The following is a 20,387-nucleotide window of genomic DNA, read 5'->3' as shown; positions in this document are numbered from 1 at the left end:
TCTGTGCCCTCTGTCCCTAATGAGTATTGATCCACATTATACAAATGCTGCTACACGGCATGCTTGCTAATGTCAGCGCTTACGAATCAATACTGTGTGCACAGAAGAGCTCCAGATGGGGATGACAGAACAGCCTTCGACGGGCAGCGCTGACAAAGGCCTCCACGGCTGCTTTGCAAAGGAGAGGTAGTTACAGCAACTCTGTTGCTCTTCCAACACCGTACTGCCGAAAAGGCGCCTTAAGACTTTGTCTGGGCTGAGATGCAGCGAGCTCTTGCCAGTTGTCCACATTCTCGGGGTTTGCATTAATTTTAAAACTCTTCCTTTAGGCACTGAGACGCCCTACTGTGTTAATTTTCTATAGGGTTAGTTCTGAAATGCAGAATGAATAAATGAGCCCTAGAAAAACAATTTATCCATGCCAGGAAAACCAGAGGGCCCTGGGTCTGTGACCTACTGCTTTCAATTTTAGCACCACCAATAGTGGCATTTATTTCTGTGCAGCCCAGCACGCGGTCCGGGACCTGAATCGCTGCAGAGCTCCGCACAGCAGGAACTCCCCCCTCGGCGGGGAGCACACTCCCTCCTTCCGCTCTCGCCTCCCCAGATGCACTCGCAGGAGGGTCTCACAGAGCGAACAGACAGGAGCGTCCAGGAGTGCCGTGGCTCCGCTGGGACAGGAGCAGCAGAGGGAAACTCTTAGTTACAAGAGAAGATTAGGGCCTGGTCCAAGTCTGGGAGATGGCGCGGGGTTGACTATGGCATGGGATGAGAGCCTGGGCATGGAGAGGCAAAGCAGTGACGAGATGGTAGCGCGGGACAGAGGCACGGCTGCCATCGCCCTCATGCCTCTGCCACCTATCGCCTTGCGGCCGTCACACGCCAACGTGCCACGCAACGGAGGAACGCAGAGAACGAAGGCTGATCTGTGTCCCCGTCCCTGGTGGGCCTCCATCTCAGGCCAAGCTGGGTGCAAGAGCCAAGGCACATCCCCACATGCAATGCCACCATGGGGTTGGCACTGATGTGGTAACTCAGAGCCACGGTGACACCCCCTCCCATCGCAGCAATCCCCGCTGGCCAAGTTCTCCTCCGAGGCCACGGGCTGACCCCGCCTGGCCCCTTCAACGCCCAGGGCCGGTACAGCCCCCAAACTCACCTGCTTGTGCATCGTGCGCTGCTTCATCTCAGGGCTGTCGCCCTTGGAGGAGGAGGACTGCTGCCGGAGGCGGGCCCCGCTGCCGGGCCAGTCTGGCGAGGAGGACATCATGCTGCCGCTGGAGGGTCGCTGGTACTGAACCGTGTTCAGCAAGGAGGGCGGCGTCCGGCCCCGGGTGACAGGCGGGGGCGGCGGGGGCGGCTGGTCTATCCGCCTCTGCGGTCCCGCGCTGTTCTGCCGTGGCATGGTGGGCTGGCCGCCCTTCTCCGTCAGCGAGAGCTGCCGGCGGGCCAGCTCCCCTGTCCGGCGGGTGAAGTCCTCGCTGGCGGCGGGGGCGGCGAAGCCGTGCTTGTTGGCCGTCAGCTCCTCGCTGTTGCTGTGGGAGCTGAGCGAGCTGTGGCACTCGGAGCCGGAGTCGCCCAAGCCGCGGGGGGAGAGCGGCAGCCCGGCGGCCATCTGGTAGACGGGGTTCTGGAAGGAGAGGGGTGCCAGGAGCTGGGGCCGGCCGGGCGCGCTCTCGCCGCTCGGCGTGGTGGGGGTCTGGCCCACCCGGCGCACAGTGGCCATGCCCGTCACGCTGTTCTGCTGAGTCCGTGCAGTCCATACGCCCTGCAACTGCCCAAGGGACGACTGACTGTCATTGAGGGAGTCAGCCGTGCCAGGCGCGTTGGCCCCACTGTCCAAGAGCCGATTGTCCTGCAAGTCCACCATGGACAAACTCTTGCTGCCATTAGACATCTGCACGTCGGGCTCATTGGCCTCTGAGTAACTGGAGCTTCGGGCAGGTGAGGGCTGGGCCTCAGCAGACCTTGTGACAAAAAACAAGTCCTTGTTTTCAGGGGTTGGAGATGGTAACCGTGTGAAATCTATCAGACTGCGGGGAAGTCAGTGCGTAAGGAAGAGGAGAGGAAAACAAAACAAAAAAGAAGAGTTGTGAATGCTGCACCGGAGCAGGAAAACGAAATCACTCAGAAGAAATCAGCGTGGCGCAGCTGTGCGGGACGGGGACGTAACCCAGCCCCTGCGGCAGGGCTGGCCCGGCCAGCTCTGCCTGCGGGCAGGGACAGTGCGAGGGGAGCGGGGAGGGCGGAGGGGTGCAGAGGAGCCCTGGGCCAGCCCTGCAGGAGCAGGCAGGAGCAGGCAGGAGCAGGCAGGTGAGCGAGGGGCGTGCGGACGCGCGGTGAGAGCGCTGCGCTGCGCGGGAGGCGTTCACGGGCACGCTCTGGGGGCTCTGCCGCCCCGGATCTGCTCATCGCGCTGACAGCACGTGCCACCTTTCTGCTTCCAGCTGGCTGTATCCACGCCACTCTCCTGTCCTCTGCTCTGTACCCAGGCAGTAAGCTCCTGAGGGCACGCTGGCCGACGGTTGTACAGCGTGGAGCACCATGGGGGCCTGATCCTTGCTAGGCCTCCAAGGGTCGGACAAGGAGCTCTGACAGCAGAGCTAAAGCCTAGCAACTGAGGGTTATCCACCCATTCCTCCTGCCGTAACATACATTCATGCAATATTGATTTCTTGGGGATAGGAAGAAAGAGCTTTGCAGTAGCTTAACGTGAATATACCGCTGATCAAAGACAGTGCATTGTAAGCAAGTATTTGGGTGAAAGCATATTGTCAGAGATCCTCCATAGCATTAGATTTAAATAATTGTACCTCACGCTGGGAAGCATTAGAGATGAAAGCTCTGATTAGAGCAAGTCTAGCGCCATTGCTGCCTTTCATTCCTAATTAACCTGTTAAATATTATGTAGTTTCCACTTACAAACTATTTCACTAGCACAGTCTTTCCATTTGTGTGGGCTCCATTTCATTTTCCACAAACAGAAACATTATAGGTCTGCCACAGCCATCTTCCCCAGGAATGAAACTCCTTACATAATTAGGCCAAAAAGTATGTTAGGTGACTGTGTCTGTGAATCACTGCTCATCATTAAAAACACGCAGTATTATAAAAACTGGACAGAGTAGACTGGAATTGATTGTTAGGCCTCTACAGCTTGGCAACTCTTAAGAGAAATGTCCAGATTTGGATCTCGGTGAATGCAGCACGTACCCCATGTCTTACAAAGATGGGTAAGGCCAATCCTATACATCTTGCATGCTCAGAGACCTAATGAACTTAATGGCGATACCCATCACTTTGAGGTTAGCACAAACAAGCCCTCAAGTCCTCAAAGGATGAACGTTTTGCTTCTGCAGCCACATCTCAACAGCTGAGAACAGAACCGCCAAGTTCTTGACTTCCCAGACCACATCCCCAGTTTTGGCTCACAAGGGACCCGAGATGGAGCCACGCGCTTGCACTACCACCCACTGCCTTGCCTAGACCGAGAGCTGACCTACATCCAGTCCTGCCATCAGAAAGCCTACTCAATGGATCAGGCAACTCCACGCTACGCCTCGTCCTGCCTGTCCCTGCAAGTGCTCAGGTTTTGGCAGCAGATGAATATTCAGTATTTCCCTGGTCTGTGGCCAGGCCACCTTTTATGCTCTTACCCAGATAAGTCATTCTCTATCACCATTTTCTGCAGCCCCGCAGAGATGCTGTTGCCAGCATTAGGCGTGGATGCGGCGTGATCGGCTGTGACCGAGACCTGCACGCAGGCCGGGTTACTGAGCGCCGAGTTGACATCCCTCAGGATCCGAGGCAGAGGCCCAAGTTTTGTTGCAGTGCCCTGGACAGAAAAGAGAGCAGAATTTACTAAGAGCTTCTTGTATTTTTGCTAGAGAACTGTGGGCTTTGTCAGTTGCCGGACAGTCTCTCCAGTGAATCACATTAACAACATTCATTTTCTCCATCATTTACCCCCACCGCTGAGGCTAAGGGATGTCACAGAACACGTGGCTTTAGAAACCATTTGCTGCTGTGGGGCAGAGGAAGCAAGCGTGATTAACAAAGTTCAGATACAGTAGAAGACAGCTATAGCCAAGCCTGGTCCAGGTCTCTTGACAAAAATCCTTTCAATTAAAAAGAAACCTTTTGAATCTGCTGGGACAGACAGAATCCTAGTGTTCAGCAGCTCTGCCTTCTCATCCCACCTGCCCCTCCATCCTCACCCCCAATGATAAACAGCAGGGGAGGGAAAGGGCTATACTCACCTGCCTCAAAGAAGGATGTAAAGAACGAGCTACTTCTGCGGCACGTGCAAAGGCTGGGGACGTGCTACGGGTTAGCAGCAGCTGTGCTGTGCACAGATAGAGCTAACGGACTGATACCGGCTGGACGTGGGGCCGTGTGTGCCGTGGTGCATATGCCCGGCACTGGCCAACTGCGCTTCCCCCAAAGCCTGCCCCTGCCACCCCCCGCGTACCTGCTCCAGTTGAGAAATGACTTCCCAGAGAAGCGAGTGCAAAGTGGACAGTTCCCGGCCCAGGTCAATGTAGCCTTCAAAGCCAGCTGTGTTTGAGATGGTTTCGGGATTGGAGATCTCCAGTAGAAACCTCTGCATGTTAGTCCATTCATGTTCCAGGAACTGATTCATAAAGGACATGTATTCCTCTTTGCTGCCAAACCTATCAAGACAGCAATACAAATTTCAGCTAAATCCTGTAAACAGAAGTGCAGTGAACAGAACGGGTAGGTACATACACAGGTAAGAATGCCAGAGCCTTCCTCTGGCATTCGAACCCTTCAAAGCCTTTGGGATCATCGGGGTTGCTAGCAGGCACCTGGTACCTCAATGAACATGGAACCAAAATTAACTCCAGCCTAATCCACCTAAGTCCTCGTCAGTGTGGGATCTCGCAGTAGAAATGAAGGTGAAAGCTAGAGAAACAAAGCTGTTCTTGGTAACGGAATGTATCTTACTGCTGGGTCAGGGCACAGCCTCCAGAAATAGGACCTGTCCCTGGAAATAAAGAAATCGTAATCCAAGCACCATCAACCGACTGAAGCCCAGTGCACGATGGTGGTAGGAATCCTGCACTCTCCCCACTCTTCCACAGGCACTGAAGCTAACTCCAGCCATGCCGGCCGCTGCTGCCCCGGCACAACCGCCCTGGGGATCACCTGGAGAGCCACTCCTGCAGCTGGGCCAGCCCGCTTATCCCCTCGGGCTTCCAGCAACCTCCTTCTGCCCTCCAAGCACTCCGTCCAGATTTCGCTCTCAGTTAGATGTCTTATTTAGAGCACAACGGGGAGGGCCTCATGGTTCAACTGTACCAGCAGCAGTTGGTGCTGTGCCAGTGACAGCGATTCTGCGAGGAGAGGCTCGGCCGCGTGCCGTCTGCAGGACAGCTCTGCTTGATCACTTTGGCTTGACTAATGTCAGCTTAGTTAAAGAGTCTTTCCTGCAAAGTGCTGAAAATCTGAAAACCCTTTAGATAGGGATTGGTCAGGAATACAGAGAATTTCTGTCATCTAATGTAACACACTTGTACGTCTTCCGTCTCCGTCTGCGTGCATGTACGCGCATTCCCGACTGCGAGCGTGTGTAGTAAGCTAGTTTCCAAATCTAAGAAGCTTTAGACAGAAACTGTCCATTCATGTTTCAGAAAGCTCATCATTTTGTTATCAGAGCTCAGGGTAAGTAGCTCAGAGCTGCAGCCAGTGGAAAGATTTTCAGAACTCTCTCGCTTTGCTTCCATCAAACCAATGGGCTTAGTTAGAAATTGAGAGTGTCCCCATTCTCTTTTCATACCTTCCCAGTTCAGACAACTGCATTTTAATAGCAGGGGAGGTCCCAGAACTCACCGGAGGGAAAGACCAGCTCCTGAGCTACGCACACCATTGCTGCTGGTCGGGTTCTGGTCCTGCCGGTGCCCGTGACGTGGCCCATGGCTGGTGCCCACCAGCCATGCCCCGCACAGCCATCAGGGGACAAAGCGCCTGGCTGTGCCGGGGCGTTCCTGCTGCCACCCTGCCTGCTCGTCTGTGTGGTCAAAATAGCCTGTTTTCCTGCTCATAAAACATGTCCTGTTTTGGAAATGCGAATGATCTCCCTGACCTAACAGTGAGGGAACGGGTGCCAGAGAGACGTGGGGGAAAAAGCCAACAGGAAACAAACGGGCCCTTTCCATCGAGGAAAGGAACGGCCAGCGTGGGACTCCTGGTGCTGGAGCCGTGGCTCTGCCCACGCACCCGGAGCTTCCTGCCCCCTCTCCAGACCTGCCCCCGGCCGCTCCCGCACCCTGGCTTACTTGGCAAAGTTGGCGAGGTTCTGGGTGACCTTGGCAATGAGAGTCAAAGTGCGTGCAGTGCGGTCATCCGGGTACTCCTGCAGGAGACTGAAGAGGGACGGGGACATGATGGCCGGACAGAGGAACCGGAGGAACAGGGAGGCACTGATCAGTCGCTCACTGATGTCTGGGCGGCCTCGGTTGCTGCATTCTTGTCTCCACGAGGCAAAAACTTCTTTGAGCTCCCTTGGGAAGACACTGAAACAACAGAAGGACACGCAGGGATGGCAAGTTCAAGGCCAGGTTGTTCAGACTGCCACACAGCAGTAACTAAACAGGGTGGGTATCAGCCACGGGGTGCGACACCCAGACCCGTCCAACAGGAGAGCCCTCGCACGCTGCTGACCCACAGCAGCGCCGCTCTCTACACCAGTCACAGGCTCTTGTCCCTTTTTTTTTTGCAGAGCATCCATTAAGAGCCTCAAACCACACAGGAAAAAACAAAGCCTCTCCGTAAAGTTGTAAGAGAAGCAGCTTTCATCAGACTAATGTCCCTGGTTGTGCTGGGTGCCAAAACCCCAGACAACTGGGAAGACAGAGATATGGAACAAACCGTGCAAAGCAGCTCGTCACAAGTCGGCTGGCTGCGTCACGGGGCACTACAACCTGGGGGGAAGCTCGGCCACCAGGGCAGAGTGTGTCTCCTGAAGAAACACGGCATTGTGGCACCCGCTCGGCAGAAACACCAGCAGTACCGGGGTCACCGGCACAGCCGGTGCGTGGAGGGAGGGCTGAGCAAATTGTAATACTCCTGTTCAAGCACCTGGATCAAATCCCGCTGTGACTAGTACAACCGCGGAGCCTCACCGGAGTTACTCCAGCCTTGTACCTGCACAGACCCCAGCCTGGCTTTCCTGCATACCAGAATTTCCCCGGGTCCAGCAGACGCTCGCTGCAGCAGCCCTTATCGCTGGAGAACTTGCTGCCTGTTTCTGCTCAGCCCTCCCCAGCTCCCTGTTCCCACCTTATCCTGTTCCCAGCGTGTGTTTGTTTATTCAGCTGGATACTCCCACCCGTGGGAGCGGGCTGGCAATGGGTCCCACCGCACTGCCCTTGGTCCCCGGGGTCCCTGGTCCACAGCTCCAGAGCCTGCCCTGGCCAGCAACCACCGTCTTTGTTTCAAAACCAGAGCTGTTTACCAGAGCTGGATGGTACAGAAGCAAACTGAAGAGGGGTCAGACTCCATTTTAGGCCACAAATCTCCTTAACAAACAGCCATTTCAGAGAAGGGTTCCCCAGTTTTGCTGCCGGGACTATCTGGGAGAAGCAAAGCAATGTCCACTGGCTTCTCGCTGGCCTGCCCCCCTCTCTGGGACTGACCGCCCTGCGGCTGAACCTCACACAAGTCGGGAAGAAGAGAAAACCATGGATGCTGCACAGCCAGAGACACCATCCACTGTCCACCAGCAGCAAGAACCAGGTGGGAGGCTCTGAAGCGGAGGAGCACTCAGAGCGAAGAACCCACCCGGGCACCCTGCCCCTGCGGCAGCGCTGCCAGGCCTCCGCCGAATACAAGGGTGCTCCTCCTGCTGCCAACACTCCCCGTCCTCTGGCCTCTGCTTCCCAGAGCTACGGACACTCACTTCATCAAGCCCAACTGACTGCTCCTCGCCGCTGCTGCAGAGTTCAGGACCTGCGGGGTTTGTGGTCCGTCAGAGCGGCACGTACCCTGCGGCCAAACGGCCGTGGCCTCTAGCTCCGTGGCCATTCCCTGAGCCAGCAGCACCCGTGCTCAGCAGGCAGAGCCCTCACCCCTCATTTCATTAATCCGCCAACTGCAGACCCCCCTGCCCGGCCGCACGCCCCGGGTCTGGGGCTGCTGCTGGTAGTCCCAGCCAGCGGGCACCCCGCCGCACGCTCCCCACCCGGGCAGCCGGCTCAGCACAGCGCTGCTGCATGCAGAGGCCCACGTAGCCGCGCTCCAGGTTTCCAGGAGGTTTCTCTCCGTCCTTTCGACCTGGGTGGTGACACTCCATGGAAGTGCTTGGCAAACGCTGCCATCATGCTGAGCTTCTGCTCCGTGTTGGCTTCATACTTTCACACACATGAGCTTTTACCCTGTGCTTTATAAATAACATTAGCCAACGTCTTTGGCTGGATAAATTCTCCTCTGTCTTTGGCTTGATCCACACAATTGGACAAAGCCCTTTTACTTCACGGTATTTGCCCAGAAACAGGAGAATCCTTTAAGCAATTTAAGGCTTGAATGATCAGGACAGGTTGTACAGTTACTGGAAAGTAAACCCTTGAAAATGTACGCACCGGCTGCATACAGCCCGTGAGTACTGCTCCCTATCACAGGCTGGGAGACCATAAAAGTTTAATTGTGTAACAGCGGATGGAATTCAGTTAGCCGGCTTTATGTGACAAACGGGCCTGTAATTCATTACCCAACTTTCCAGTAACGAGCTTCCACATGCTGAATTTCTGCTTACACTGAAACTTTCCAGATGTCCAAATTATGTCATAATTATAACAATTTTCAGTTATTGTAAACCTCTTTCCTCTCTCCGACTCTCTCCGGCAGATGAGCATGCACACTCTGGCACTCTATTTAAAGCAAGATCATTAGCTGTCAGGATACCTTGGCCAATCCCGAACACTCATCAGCCCAATTAATGCCCAAGAACCGCCGAGCACAAAGGACCGAGGGGAACCACGCAGAGCAGCAGCCCAGCTGCTCCAGCCTCCCTCGGAAAGGCAGGACTGCAGGACCAAACTGCCCGTGCATCCCTGGCTTTCCTTAGGTCACTTTTCAAGCCTATTTTTAGAGCGGCCTTTTAGTGCTGCTTTGGACATCTTTAGGAAGACATTAATTCCAACAATTATAACCCACTGGTGACTAAAAGCAGTGAATCCCTCCTGGGAGAGCAGGTAAATGCCATTCCTGAGTCAGAGAGTTATTAACTGGCCCAGGATAAGGTATAGGATACCTGTAAAGAAATCTGCCCTTTGCTTATTTGTGGTAGATAAAGGAAGTCTGAGTGAGCCTCTCGCTGCTTGTTCTCTCCCTCAGCAATATCGACAAAGGCAATTCCCTCCCTGGGCTTGCAGGGGGGCACACTCAGTATCCTGGGAGATTACCGATAACGAGTTTTCAGACCTCAACACAACAGCTGGGATAGGAGAGAAATGAGAAATCTTTATTATCAAATACTTCCTTCCTCCAATATTATCATTAGTTGATGTTTTGCAACGACAGTGTTGCTGCTAAATACAGTAATAAAAACTAAGCCCAGACTTTTAAGCAGGAAGGCTGCAAATCCAGCAGGAAGACAAAAATGATCATTTTCTCATACGATCAGGACAAGAGTCTCTGGGTACGTTAGCAAGAAGCAGAATGAAAATGTTTTTATTTCTCCAAGTAAAGAGGGTCACAAGCCCATTTCTTCCCCTTTCAGGTCACCTTTGCAGGCAGCATCTGTGACAGACCCAAGGATTCCTGGCGCTCGGTCCCCGGGGCTGAGCAGCAGGTAACACCCCGAGCACAGCCAGGCCTGGCAGCCACCTCCACAACAAGATACGACTACCTTACTCCAATCAATTTTGCATATTCCCGCCTGTCCCAGCTAGTTGCAAGAACCTTTACCCTGAGAACAAACAACTAGGAAATGCCTCAAACTGCATACCAGGCCTTGGGCCAAGGAGGCAACGGGCTCCCCATCTCTGCCTCGGCAAGCACCCCGGGGCTGGGAGAGAGAGGGGTTAACCCAGAAGAACGCAGGATGCTGAGCCAAAGAGCAACCCAGCAGCAACAGCAGCATCCTGCCGGGCTCCAGCACGGCCACAAGAGAACATCTGCCTACACAAGAGCTCCCTGTGCTGGTGCAGCTTCCTCGCAGGCAGGAGGAGTGCCGCAGACCCTGCCTGCTGCAGGGGGGATTTCAAAACGTCACCTGATGCTCTGGGGAGGCAGGCAGAGTCCGTCAGTCTGATCCAGACCGAATCGTTACACGGGTAGGAGACGCGGGACGTGCATTTTTGCCCTTTATTACACACTTTCATGTACAGTTGGCATCAAGTCCCTCTTTGAATTGGTCACACTGGCAAAGGCATTTCGAGTTCCTCGACTCCACCGCCCCGTCCCCGTGTCTGGGTGCCGGTAACCCTTCAGCACCCACTGAAAACAAGTGTGATGGAAAATCAGTGAGGCTGCCGCACCCCCAGAGCAGAGACTCCAAACTCTGGCTGAGCGGGAGCTGCTGTCCCACCCCCTGGCCATCCCCACCCTTGCTCCTGGGCCACCAGGACTCCCTTATGAGCTGCAGGACGCGGGCAGGGCCCCGCAGCTCTCCCTCCAAAGCTCTCTGACAAGCTGCCCGTCAGCGCAGCTAGGCACAGGTACCGACAGCCCGGAGACGGACTGCTGCCACCCTCGTCCCCTGCGGCTGCACCGCCTCTGCGCTAGCCGAGGGCACGCGGAGGGGAGCGACACCCGTGGGATACCGACCAGTAGGAGTTGATGATTTTGCAGAAGGCCAGCTCGCAGCACATTTTCAGGTTGCTCTGATGTTCGGGAAGGTCCGAAGACGAACACTTACTGGGATCCACCTCACAATTTTCATCTGATTCGTACAGTGCCTTGATAAATTCCCCTGTAAAACAGACAGTCGGTGATGGGTTTTGGAGACGTGAGAGACGCAGCCTTTAAGCAATTCTGTTTGTAAGCCCCAGTGCCCGAGCAGTTACCCTACGCCCTGACACGCTGGCTGAACAGAAGCCGGGTACGAGAGCAGGCGGCGGTGGCTCCCGGGGCAGGCTGTGCCCCAGCCAGCTCTCAAGATCTCCGAGCGGACCCGGGAGCAGCCGGCACGGCCTTGGGAGCTCACAAAACAGTACAGCACACCCTGCAGAAAGGCACCCAGGCTCCCGACAAGCACGCTGCATCCCTCTTCCCCAGTTGGCAGCTCTGCCTCTGTGGTTATGGGCTATTGCATCAGAACTCCGCTGCCAAAACACCCGCTTCCTCAGCCTGCCCCGACCCCCCCATTACATCAGTTCCAGAGATGCTCCCTCGGGCTCATCCAGTAGGAAGTATGCTGGCAAGTTCTGTAATTATTTGTAGGATGGCCTGCTACTGCAGACTGTGCCCTGGCGCTGACAAGCCAATGTGATTCACAGGAGAAATAAGTAATTAAAGGAAAGAAACAATTTACTTGGTTTATTTTGAGCTGAACATCACACAAAATTAAATTAAAATATTTCCCTGAGTTTTCCTGCACTCCCGTTTGCTGCCTGGCTGCTCCTCACCCTTGCGGAGAGTCACGCTGGGGCCCTGCTCTGCCAGCTCCCCGCCTTCGCGCCAGCTTTCGCCCCGGGGTACGCGGGCGCAGACCCCTGCCGCCCGGGCTGCGGGTGCTTCCCACCGCCTCGGCAGGTCCCAGCTGGGGGGGCGGCAGTCGTCCACCCCAGTTAGCACACAGCAGTGGCTGGGGAGGTGGGGGACGGGATAACGGGGATTAAAAGGCGGTGTTTAGCTAGGGACCTGCAGGGCCGGGTGACGTTCTTGGAGAAAAGTTTGCTTTGGTTTTCTTCTCATTCCAGTTGGTTTGCTCATCTCTTAATTCCTGACCGCCTTGGATTTTCCCGGCCTCCTGTTTTTTGCCCACTCTAGTCTGCATTCCTCCCCTATTGCCAAAACAGATTTTAATTATGTACTAGAGAGCCTCTCCAATGTATTTTCAGCTCTGCCAGGGAGCTCTGGAGCCTCTCTGCTCGCCTGCAGGTGATGCCTGCTGTTATTATCCGGCCCTATTACTTGCTTGTGCTTCACGGTTTAAAGGAAAGTGCTATGCTGTATTGTGTTACCTTGTGCCACGCAGATGAATCATTTCACTGATAAAAGGTCTACACATCAGGGCCCCGAACAGTGCGCAAGAACCGCAGGCTCCTCCTGTACTAGATGGAGCTGGCTTGGCAGCATTTGCACTGAGCCCTGAAAGGGGAATATTTCAAAATACTCTGCCTTCATTAATCTCCTGGCTTTTTAGAAATTTTATGAGGTAATCTACTTACAGATTTGCCTTCAACCAGAAAGCATTACAAGGCAGAAATAAATAATATTCGTTTTCTTATTCTTGTGGGCTATCTCTTGGTTTGACCGAATTTGCTCAACGATCTCCCCTTCCTCAATGTTGTCATTATTATTATTATCTTAATAAAGTATGTACAGTACTTTGCTCCTTGCTAACATTACACAAATCCATTAGCAGGAACCCAACATACTGAAAAATTAACAGCTCGATAGAAACTCTGCTCATCCTACTGCTAGGATTTGGATCCAATCTACTGCCTTCAGCTGAGGTTCAGACACAACGCTTCCAAGGCAGCCTCTCCCCATCCCCGTGCCGTGCTGGCTGCACGCAGCAACACAGCAATTCCTTCCTGACCTGCCCAGAAGCAGAAGCTCTAATTATTTTCATTTGCATCAAGAGAAATATTTTTGGAGCCATAAACATAGCCAGCACTTAAACAAAAAACCACCAGGAGGGTTCCCGGCGCGATCTGGGAGGCAACTCTCATCACTGTAACTGGGGAGATTTCATCTGACTCACTAGTGCTGCGAGGAACCGGGGGAGCGTCTCTGGCGGGGGTGTGCAATCAGGGGAAGGATTCAATCAGCCTCCGTGACACTGCCAGTGCCGAGACAGAAGACTTGGCAGGCAGCATAATGCCTTCAAATATCAATTTGTTATCTCCTCTGAAAGCAGATTAAAGCGGTAACTCACCGGTGACCTTCACCTGGGAGCAGAGAGCTGCCTGCTGCGGCAGTGGCTGTGCCCCAGGCTCGGACCCCGCTGCCAGAGAAACCCTCCAGCAGGTAATTGCTGGTGCCTCCTGTGGCCATCAGGGCTCAGCTGATGGCCTCCACCACGCAGAGCACCCTGCAGCTTAGGGGAGGACCTCTCTGGGCAAGACTCGCCAACGCTCTGTACGTACCTAAGGCATCTTGCAAGTATTTCTGCCCCACCAGCTTCAGGTATTCTTCGATTGCTTTGGTGGCCAGTGTATTCTCCCTGAAAATGAGATGCTCATTCTCACCACAGCGATCAACTTCAGACATCATCAGGTCAGTCAAGAAATCCTGGAAAGCAAAGCCCATGGTGGGTCACTACGCACTGACATACGCTTTGTTCAGCAGAGCAGGCAGCCTCCCCTTCTCCAGAGACGTCTCACCTTCGTAAGACACAAGAGGGAGCGGAGGTGCTGCGGGTGATCCCGTGTGTGCACGCCGCGTTACTACCAGCCCAGCTCTTCTCCTGTTTCTCCAGCCTCGTGGAGACAAGAGGAGAGAGAAATCTCCAGAGAGTTACAACTCTTGCACCCCAAAAAATGATTCATTCCAGGCCTGCACCACAGGTGCCCCTCCATCAGTGCTCTTTTTTGGCTGGGTCTCGTATCAGCCTCACGTTTTGTGGGTGAAACGTTTTCTCCACTGTTAAATTGGCTGCATTTGGTGTTTCAACTGCACGGGTTGCAAAGCAGGGGCATACTGAGATGTCATGAGCTGTGCCCCACGGTTAACGGCTAAGAATCAATCCCGTGATATGCATCAAGATGCTCAAATGTCCTACTTCCTTAGTATTCATGGAAATAAACAGCATTGCTACAGCGCATATTTTGGGCATGTTTTGGGTCTGATGTGCACACAACCAAATACCACGCAATTTTACAACCCTCTGTGCCGCAGAGCAATGGAAGGGGTGAGCAGGAGCAGACTGCACGCTGACAGCTGCCCCGTGCACCAGTCTGGGCTACCGAATTGCAAATTCTAACAGAAAAGCAGCGCTTCAGACCGAGCTCCACGTCTGCTTCAGCAACAGCGTTAACTGATCAGAGAGGGTCACGTAGCTCCCCATGCATTCTGCTGAAAATCCACTACGTGGTGTAATATTTAGCGTGCCGTAGCTAGCATTAATGCAGGAGAAGTGCCGTGCAGTTTTTAATGCTAATACATATTCAGCTTCTGCTCTCTGCACTGCTAAGGGGAAAAGCAGCTCTGGGCCCCTGCCCAGCTCCTCGCTGCGCTGGGTGCTGCAAGGGTCGACCTCCTCCCACCCAGCACCACTCACCTGGACGCCAAAGGGAAAGAGGCTGCTGGCACCGTGGAAATCACATGCATTAGAGCTCTTACTGTCTCCCCATGCAGGAGACGGAGCAATGCTGACACACAATTCACTTCTACAACCAAGGGCACCTTTTTTGAACTGCCTTCCTCTAAAACAAAATAATCTGCTCAGTAATAACATTTCCCTAAGAAATTCTCCTTCATTTGTCATGACCGTACCAGACGTAACCTGTTCCTGGCAGGGGCAGCAGGAACACCCCAGAGCTGCTCTGCAGGGACCCAGGTCCTGTCCTCGCCGTCCCCACGCAAAGCACAGCCCCCAGAGCCCCCCGAAGCGCTGTGGCCACGACCCAGCCTGCTCCAACCCCGGCTCGGCAGAGGGGACAGGCAGGTCCCATTCCCTGCCAGCTGCTGTCCGGGAGATTTGCAAGGGAGGCACTTAGCTCCATTTCATTTTTCATATGGATGCCTGAGCATTGGAAGTTTAATCAACGTTCAACAAACGGCTCCACCTGAACCCAAGAGACCCAAATCATTTAATCCACAGGCCCTTCATTACTGTGCTTCCGTCCCAGGCAAAGGAAAACCCAGGCGGCAGGCAGGTACGTCTCCCATCTGAGAACAGGGAGGGAGGGCAGGAAGGCTGGCATCTCTGCCGCACCCAACGGCCCGACCCCTCCTGCCTTCCCACAAGGCCATGACTGGGACTGACACGCTGCTGCGACCTTCCCAGAAGAGCCTCCAGAAGAGCCAGAGGAGGAGCTTTGGAAAAAAAGTCACTTCCATTATTTTTTTAGCCAGAAGATCTCCTTCCTCAGATCCTGCTATGTCTGCAATACTCCGGCAGCTGCAGAAGCAAAAGAATCCCTCCTGGAAGCAAAGCATGTGCCTCCCCCCACTATTTTCTCTCATTTTGCCCCTTTTATCAGCCAAGCTGGAATGAAACTTTAAACCACTGCTCAAATCCTGTTAGCTGCTATCTGGGTAACTCTATCACCTTTATCTTCCTGGGTCTCTCCCGAGGTACGTTTCAATTCCAAGCCACAGCTCAGGCTGACACAAGGTGCTGATTCTTAATTAGCAGCCACTGACCTTGGCTTTGCTTGATTCTCTTTCCTGTCACTTTCCCAACATACTAATTATCTCAGGAACACTGCGTTTTATAGCTTCCCTTAGCCAAGTGTTTGCTTTTCCCCCGCCTTGTCCGCTGAGGACTGGCTGCCACGGGATGCGGGGCCAAGCTGCGATGCACAACTCAACTGCGAGCCAGGGCTGCCGAGCGGTGGAAACCCAGGGGCCACGTTTTAGCCAGCGATAATGTGAATTTTGACGATTGTACCTGATCTACGGAATTCACTAGAATTTAAAATGAGGCAAAATTCCAGCGTGGGACTCAACACAAAGCCAGAGAAGATCCCTCCGAAACCTCTGCTGCCGTCGTTATCCCCTACGGATACGGAGCACCTGCAGCTCAACAGCTGAGAAAACGACCCCTCGTCTCCAAAGCGGAAAGGAAAGCTGCTGAAATCCCAAAGAGCTCCATTAGGGCACAGCACCCAAAGCTGGGGTGTAACGTGGCAGAATCCAGCCTTGTTACTGACCAAGGGATGGAGGAGAGAGCCAGGACACCCAACAGCATCCCCCAGGCCAGGGCTTCTCGCCGTCCCCAGCAGGTCCAGCCTCCCGGGGCTGCAGGAGGCATCTCGCCGGGCTGCACGAACCGGCCCCGAGACACATCAGGGGTCAAAATACCCACAGCCAGCGTCCTTGTGTGAGCGGAGCTCTGCTAGCTGCGGGAAAGGAGCCTCGTCCGTGGGTCAGTTCCCATGACATCCTGCAATTTCTGTCCCAGGGCCATCTTCCAGATCTTGCCTTCCCTCCTCAGAAAAAAGCCACATCAGCTCTGGATCACACGTCTGGTATCTCTGCCTTAAGTACGCCAGCAGCCAGCACTCGGAAGGCACAAATGGAATGCAAATACTTGTCGAATCCCTCCGGGGGCCTCACTCACCCACATACAAGGCTCTGAATAAAATGCAATAACTAAAGCCAATAAAACTCCCTGTTTCTGAGCAGCAGAGATCAGCAGGGGGTTGTTTTTAGTTAGGGCCCCCGGCAATGGAAGAAAATAAGATGCTTTATTTCATTACATTGGAGTCGAGAGGGGAAGGGAAAGGTCTACAGTAAAAATTAAGGGCTGTGGCAGCGTTCTTCAGGCTTGCTCCCGTGTTTATTTTAAGGATATTTGCTTCAGAGTGGACACAGCTGAACCTGTGCAACTTCAGTCACTGCACATATGCTGATAAAGAAGAGCAATTCATAAATAAATAAATTCAGAGCATGACAGCACAAGGCTGCACTGGTTTCCAACACTTTTCAAATAAACCAAGCACGAGCCCACAGCAGCATGTGCTATTCTAAGGCAGCTCCCCCAGTCCTCTAGAAATGCATGCAGGCGTTTCGCTGCCGCAGTGGCAGCCCCGTCCCCGCAGCAGGCAGCAGCAGCAGGCAGCAGCAGGCAGCAGCAGCAGGCAGGCGGCAGGCACAGTCCTCAGCACCAGCTCAGGGCTCAAAAGCCACCACAAAGTACTTCCAGTGCTGCAGCCTCCCCTCTGCCTGGGACGCCTGCGCTGCTCTGCAGCTCATCTCCCCACCTCCTCAGCCACAGCACCCTCTGGACGGCCGTCCCGGCCTGTGCGGCACCCCCAGCACTCGCCCTGCCCGCACGGGGCAGCCAGCAGCACCGGCCTGAGCCAGGGTTTGCTCCACGCGCCTCGCTCTGTCCCTCAGATGTCTCGCATCCTGATTCACCTGTAGTGTAGCCTAAAAACATTTCCATTTCCCCTGGGTCTTCACCCACTGAGCTTCAGACGCCGCTTCCCCTGCCCCACCTGGGTGAATTCATCCTCCTGTCTCAAACCACAACCAAGCAGCATCTTCCTGTGGGTGAGAAAACGTGTCCTAACCCCGCCTCGCCCCTCACACATGCAGCAATTCAGGACTTCTGGACTAAATAAGTCATCTCGCAGCAGGACTGCTTCACACTGCCACGGCAGATCCCCCAAACCTTTGCCTGGGGAAGCTGGAAGGAGAATATGGAAATAGGGGTGATGCCCTGGAAAGGCACGTGCTGCGGCCCCGCGCTGCTCCGCGTGACGGCCCCGCGGGCGGACGCCTGAAGCCGCTGCCCCACGTCAGCCGGCACCGGTATGGGCCCAGGGCCCAGCTGCCCTCGGGGTGGCCTGAATTGGAAAAGGCTCATTGAAAAGTGAAGTCCACTGAGAGAAAAACCAACACCTGCTCAAGAAAACAATCCCTCATTGCCCATGTCAATAGGGCCAAGGAAGCGGACTAATCGCATTGCTCAAACACAAAAAATGGGAAGAGAAAGCCTCTTCGCAGGGGACGAAGCCGGAGCAGAGAAGACAGCTAATTCACTCGCGCGTCTGATCAACAGCCGACAGCCCTGCCTGCCCAGAGCACCACCAGCCCTCGGCCCCGCGCGCCCCGCCGGGCTGGGGGGCCGAGCACCCCGCAGTGCTTGCACGCGCCAGTGCCGAGAAAGCCCACCCCACCCCGGCGAGGGGCCTGTCTGCGTCAAGTACCCCAGTTGCGAAGGGGCTCAAGGTGCCGGTCCCTGTGCCCGGGGGTGTCACTGGCCTACGCCTCCCTCCGCCCGCTCCGGAGCCCAGGAGGCAGAAAGATGGAGCCAGCCGGTGCCTGGCATGGCAGGGGCGAGAGCAGGAGCATTTCCTAGGTCAAGGGAGCCTTTCCAGAGCCATAATGAAAAGGCAACGCAAGTTTTGCAGGACGTAGCCTGTCCACACCCAGGAAGGATTTTGCACCTCATCATCCCGGGGAAGGTCCTCCAGCCCCGGCCCCTCAGGGACGCGTCCACAGCTGGAGCAGGCAGGGTGTCACGGAGCTGATGAGCCCCACACGCACCGCTCGGGTCACGCAGCCCCCTGGGCTGGAGCTGATTGTTCCCAATATCGTAACTGACTGATGGGCAGATTGACTTTGAAATAATAAGGTTCTCCACATCACAAGCCTGATTAATAGGATTGACTTAACCTTAAGAGGATTGAATTGATAAAGGTAATAAGATTACTGCTTATTTCAAAGACTAGCCCAGAGTCCAACCGGGCTTTTAGGCAAAGGTAAAAAACCCGGGGGTGGGAGGGCTGTAGGTTACAGGTGGATGAGTGCCAGGGCCCACCTACGTGTCAGCGCTGCGGTGGCAGAGGAACGTGTCACTCGATGGTGCCGAGCTGTGCAAGGAGAGCGGCAGAGGGGCAGCGACTGGGTCCTGGGCAGACGGTGCGAAACCAAGGACCCCAACCGCCAGTCCTTGACTTTTCACCACCACACAGTTCCTCTGAGGATCTGTGCTGGATGCTTCTCTGCCGGGAAACACAGTGATGTTCCCTCCTTTGAGCACTGGAGCTCATCCTCGATGCTTCCGGCATCTTCTAATTCTCCTTGGGAAAAGGAGGTGAAGTGGCAATGTGAGGGTTAACGCACAGGCATCTGCGGCCATCACCTTGCTCACGGCAATAAGAAAACCTAACAGAGGGATATAACACTAACACCACCTCCCCGTGAGGGCAGAGGGGCCGGATCCCACACCGGAGGCTTAGAAACCGCACGCCACCCCGACAGCCAGACGCTGATCTCCACAGCTGCCACTCACCGGCTTTCTCCGTCCCTTCAACCAGCTTGACTGTTGTGTTTAGGGAGAGGGGGGAAAATGGTAGGGGTGCTCATAAAACTGATTAAAAGCCTTATTAGCTCAACTAGGGCTGCTATAAAATATTATCAGGCAGATAAACTCTTTGTGGGGGAAATGATCTACAGCTGAACGTGTGCAGCAGCCTTCCTCCCCTCTGCCCTTCCAGCGCAGACACGGGAGCGGTGCTCCCCGAAGGGACCGACCGAGCCCTGGTGGCTCCAAGCCCTGGGCCGTGCCACTCATCTCCTGGTCCCCTCCCTGAGCTGAGCAGTCACTTTTAGGCAGTCCTGCACGGTATTTGCAGGTCCTGCACTTAAACGGGCGCTGCCAGCAAAGCTCTCACCAAGCACCCTGCACCGCCGCGGAAGGGAACGTGGGGCGCTTCCAGCAGGCTCGCACGGGGGGAGTAAATACATCTGCTTAGCCGAAGCAAATCCTTGCAGCATAAACAAACAGGGACACATGTTTATTCTTCACTCCATTCACAACACGATAAATATTTATTTCAAGTGTGCAGCTGGTTAGTTAGAGCTTTGTCTAATGCTAGGCTTGATCTACCAACCATTTGGACAAGAGAGGTTTTTTTATATATTTATGGTCATGAACTGAGCTCCAAAAGCTGTAAGAGGGCCCTGAAACAACTCTAAGCACGGGACATATTCTGGAAGCATCGAAAGTCACAACTGGTCTCGCTTTGGGAAGGATGGAGCCTGCCTATCCATAACCACATCACACGGGCCACATAGAGCCGTGCTAATGGCAGGGGTGAGCACTCCCAGCAACACCAAGCACGGCAACAGAAATACTTTTAATTATGACTGTGTGTCTTTTGTCTACGGGTTGCAAAACACATGAAAATAGTTAGGCATCTCTCCACACCCTGACAGGTAACATTTTATCGGTGCTCTCCCTGGGAGGATGAAGCACATCGCAAGCCAGCGGCAGATGCCGAGAGCCTGCCTCTCTGTGTTTAGCCACAAAACTATGTCCCTCTTAGGGCACAGCGATGCCTCTTCCAGTCCCTGCTTGCCATAAATAGAGACAGTGAACAACCGCTTGCACTGAGAGAGCTGATTCAGTTCTGGACGCTTGTCAGACTTTCCAGTGGGCTGGGGCAGCTCCCTCAGCCAGGCTGTTTGCACTCTTAACTTTATCAGAACGCTTCCCCCCCCCTCCCCGTGTTTGCCTTGGCAGCCGGTCAGGGCTTTCCAGGCGTGCCCTGATGCACACCGAACCCTTGGGCAGCACT

The 20,387-nt window shown here is 54.5% G+C and overlaps 1 protein-coding gene across 15 annotated transcripts in view; it reads right to left on the bottom strand.

The window, feature by feature from the left end:
• DAB2IP (DAB2 interacting protein) overlaps positions 1–20,387 on the bottom strand; it is a 168,465-nt gene that overhangs the window by 13,033 nt on the left and 135,045 nt on the right. For 14 of the 15 annotated variants that reach the window (XR_012778244.1, XR_012778243.1, XM_075519907.1 and 11 more), the window contains 6 exons: positions 13,278–13,422; positions 10,789–10,933; positions 6,300–6,536; positions 4,472–4,673; positions 3,657–3,835; positions 1,160–2,033 (listed from right to left, as the gene is read on the bottom strand). Coding sequence is in view for 13 of the 15 variants with exons in the window: in XM_075519907.1 (XP_075376022.1) it covers positions 1,160–2,033; positions 3,657–3,835; positions 4,472–4,673; positions 6,300–6,536; positions 10,789–10,933; positions 13,278–13,422 (1,782 nt within the window). In the remaining 2 variants the exon portion in view is untranslated. The remainder of the gene's footprint in view (positions 1–1,159; positions 2,034–3,656; positions 3,836–4,471; positions 4,674–6,299; positions 6,537–10,788; positions 10,934–13,277; positions 13,423–20,387) is intronic. The other variant, XM_075519905.1, reaches the window with a different exon arrangement.

This window comes from Mycteria americana, chromosome 17 (genome assembly GCF_035582795.1).
Source record: "Mycteria americana isolate JAX WOST 10 ecotype Jacksonville Zoo and Gardens chromosome 17, USCA_MyAme_1.0, whole genome shotgun sequence".
Lineage (NCBI taxonomy): Eukaryota > Metazoa > Chordata > Aves > Ciconiiformes > Ciconiidae > Mycteria > Mycteria americana.
Note: the sequence above shows the minus strand (reverse complement) of the source record. Positions and strands in the feature narration are given on the sequence as shown.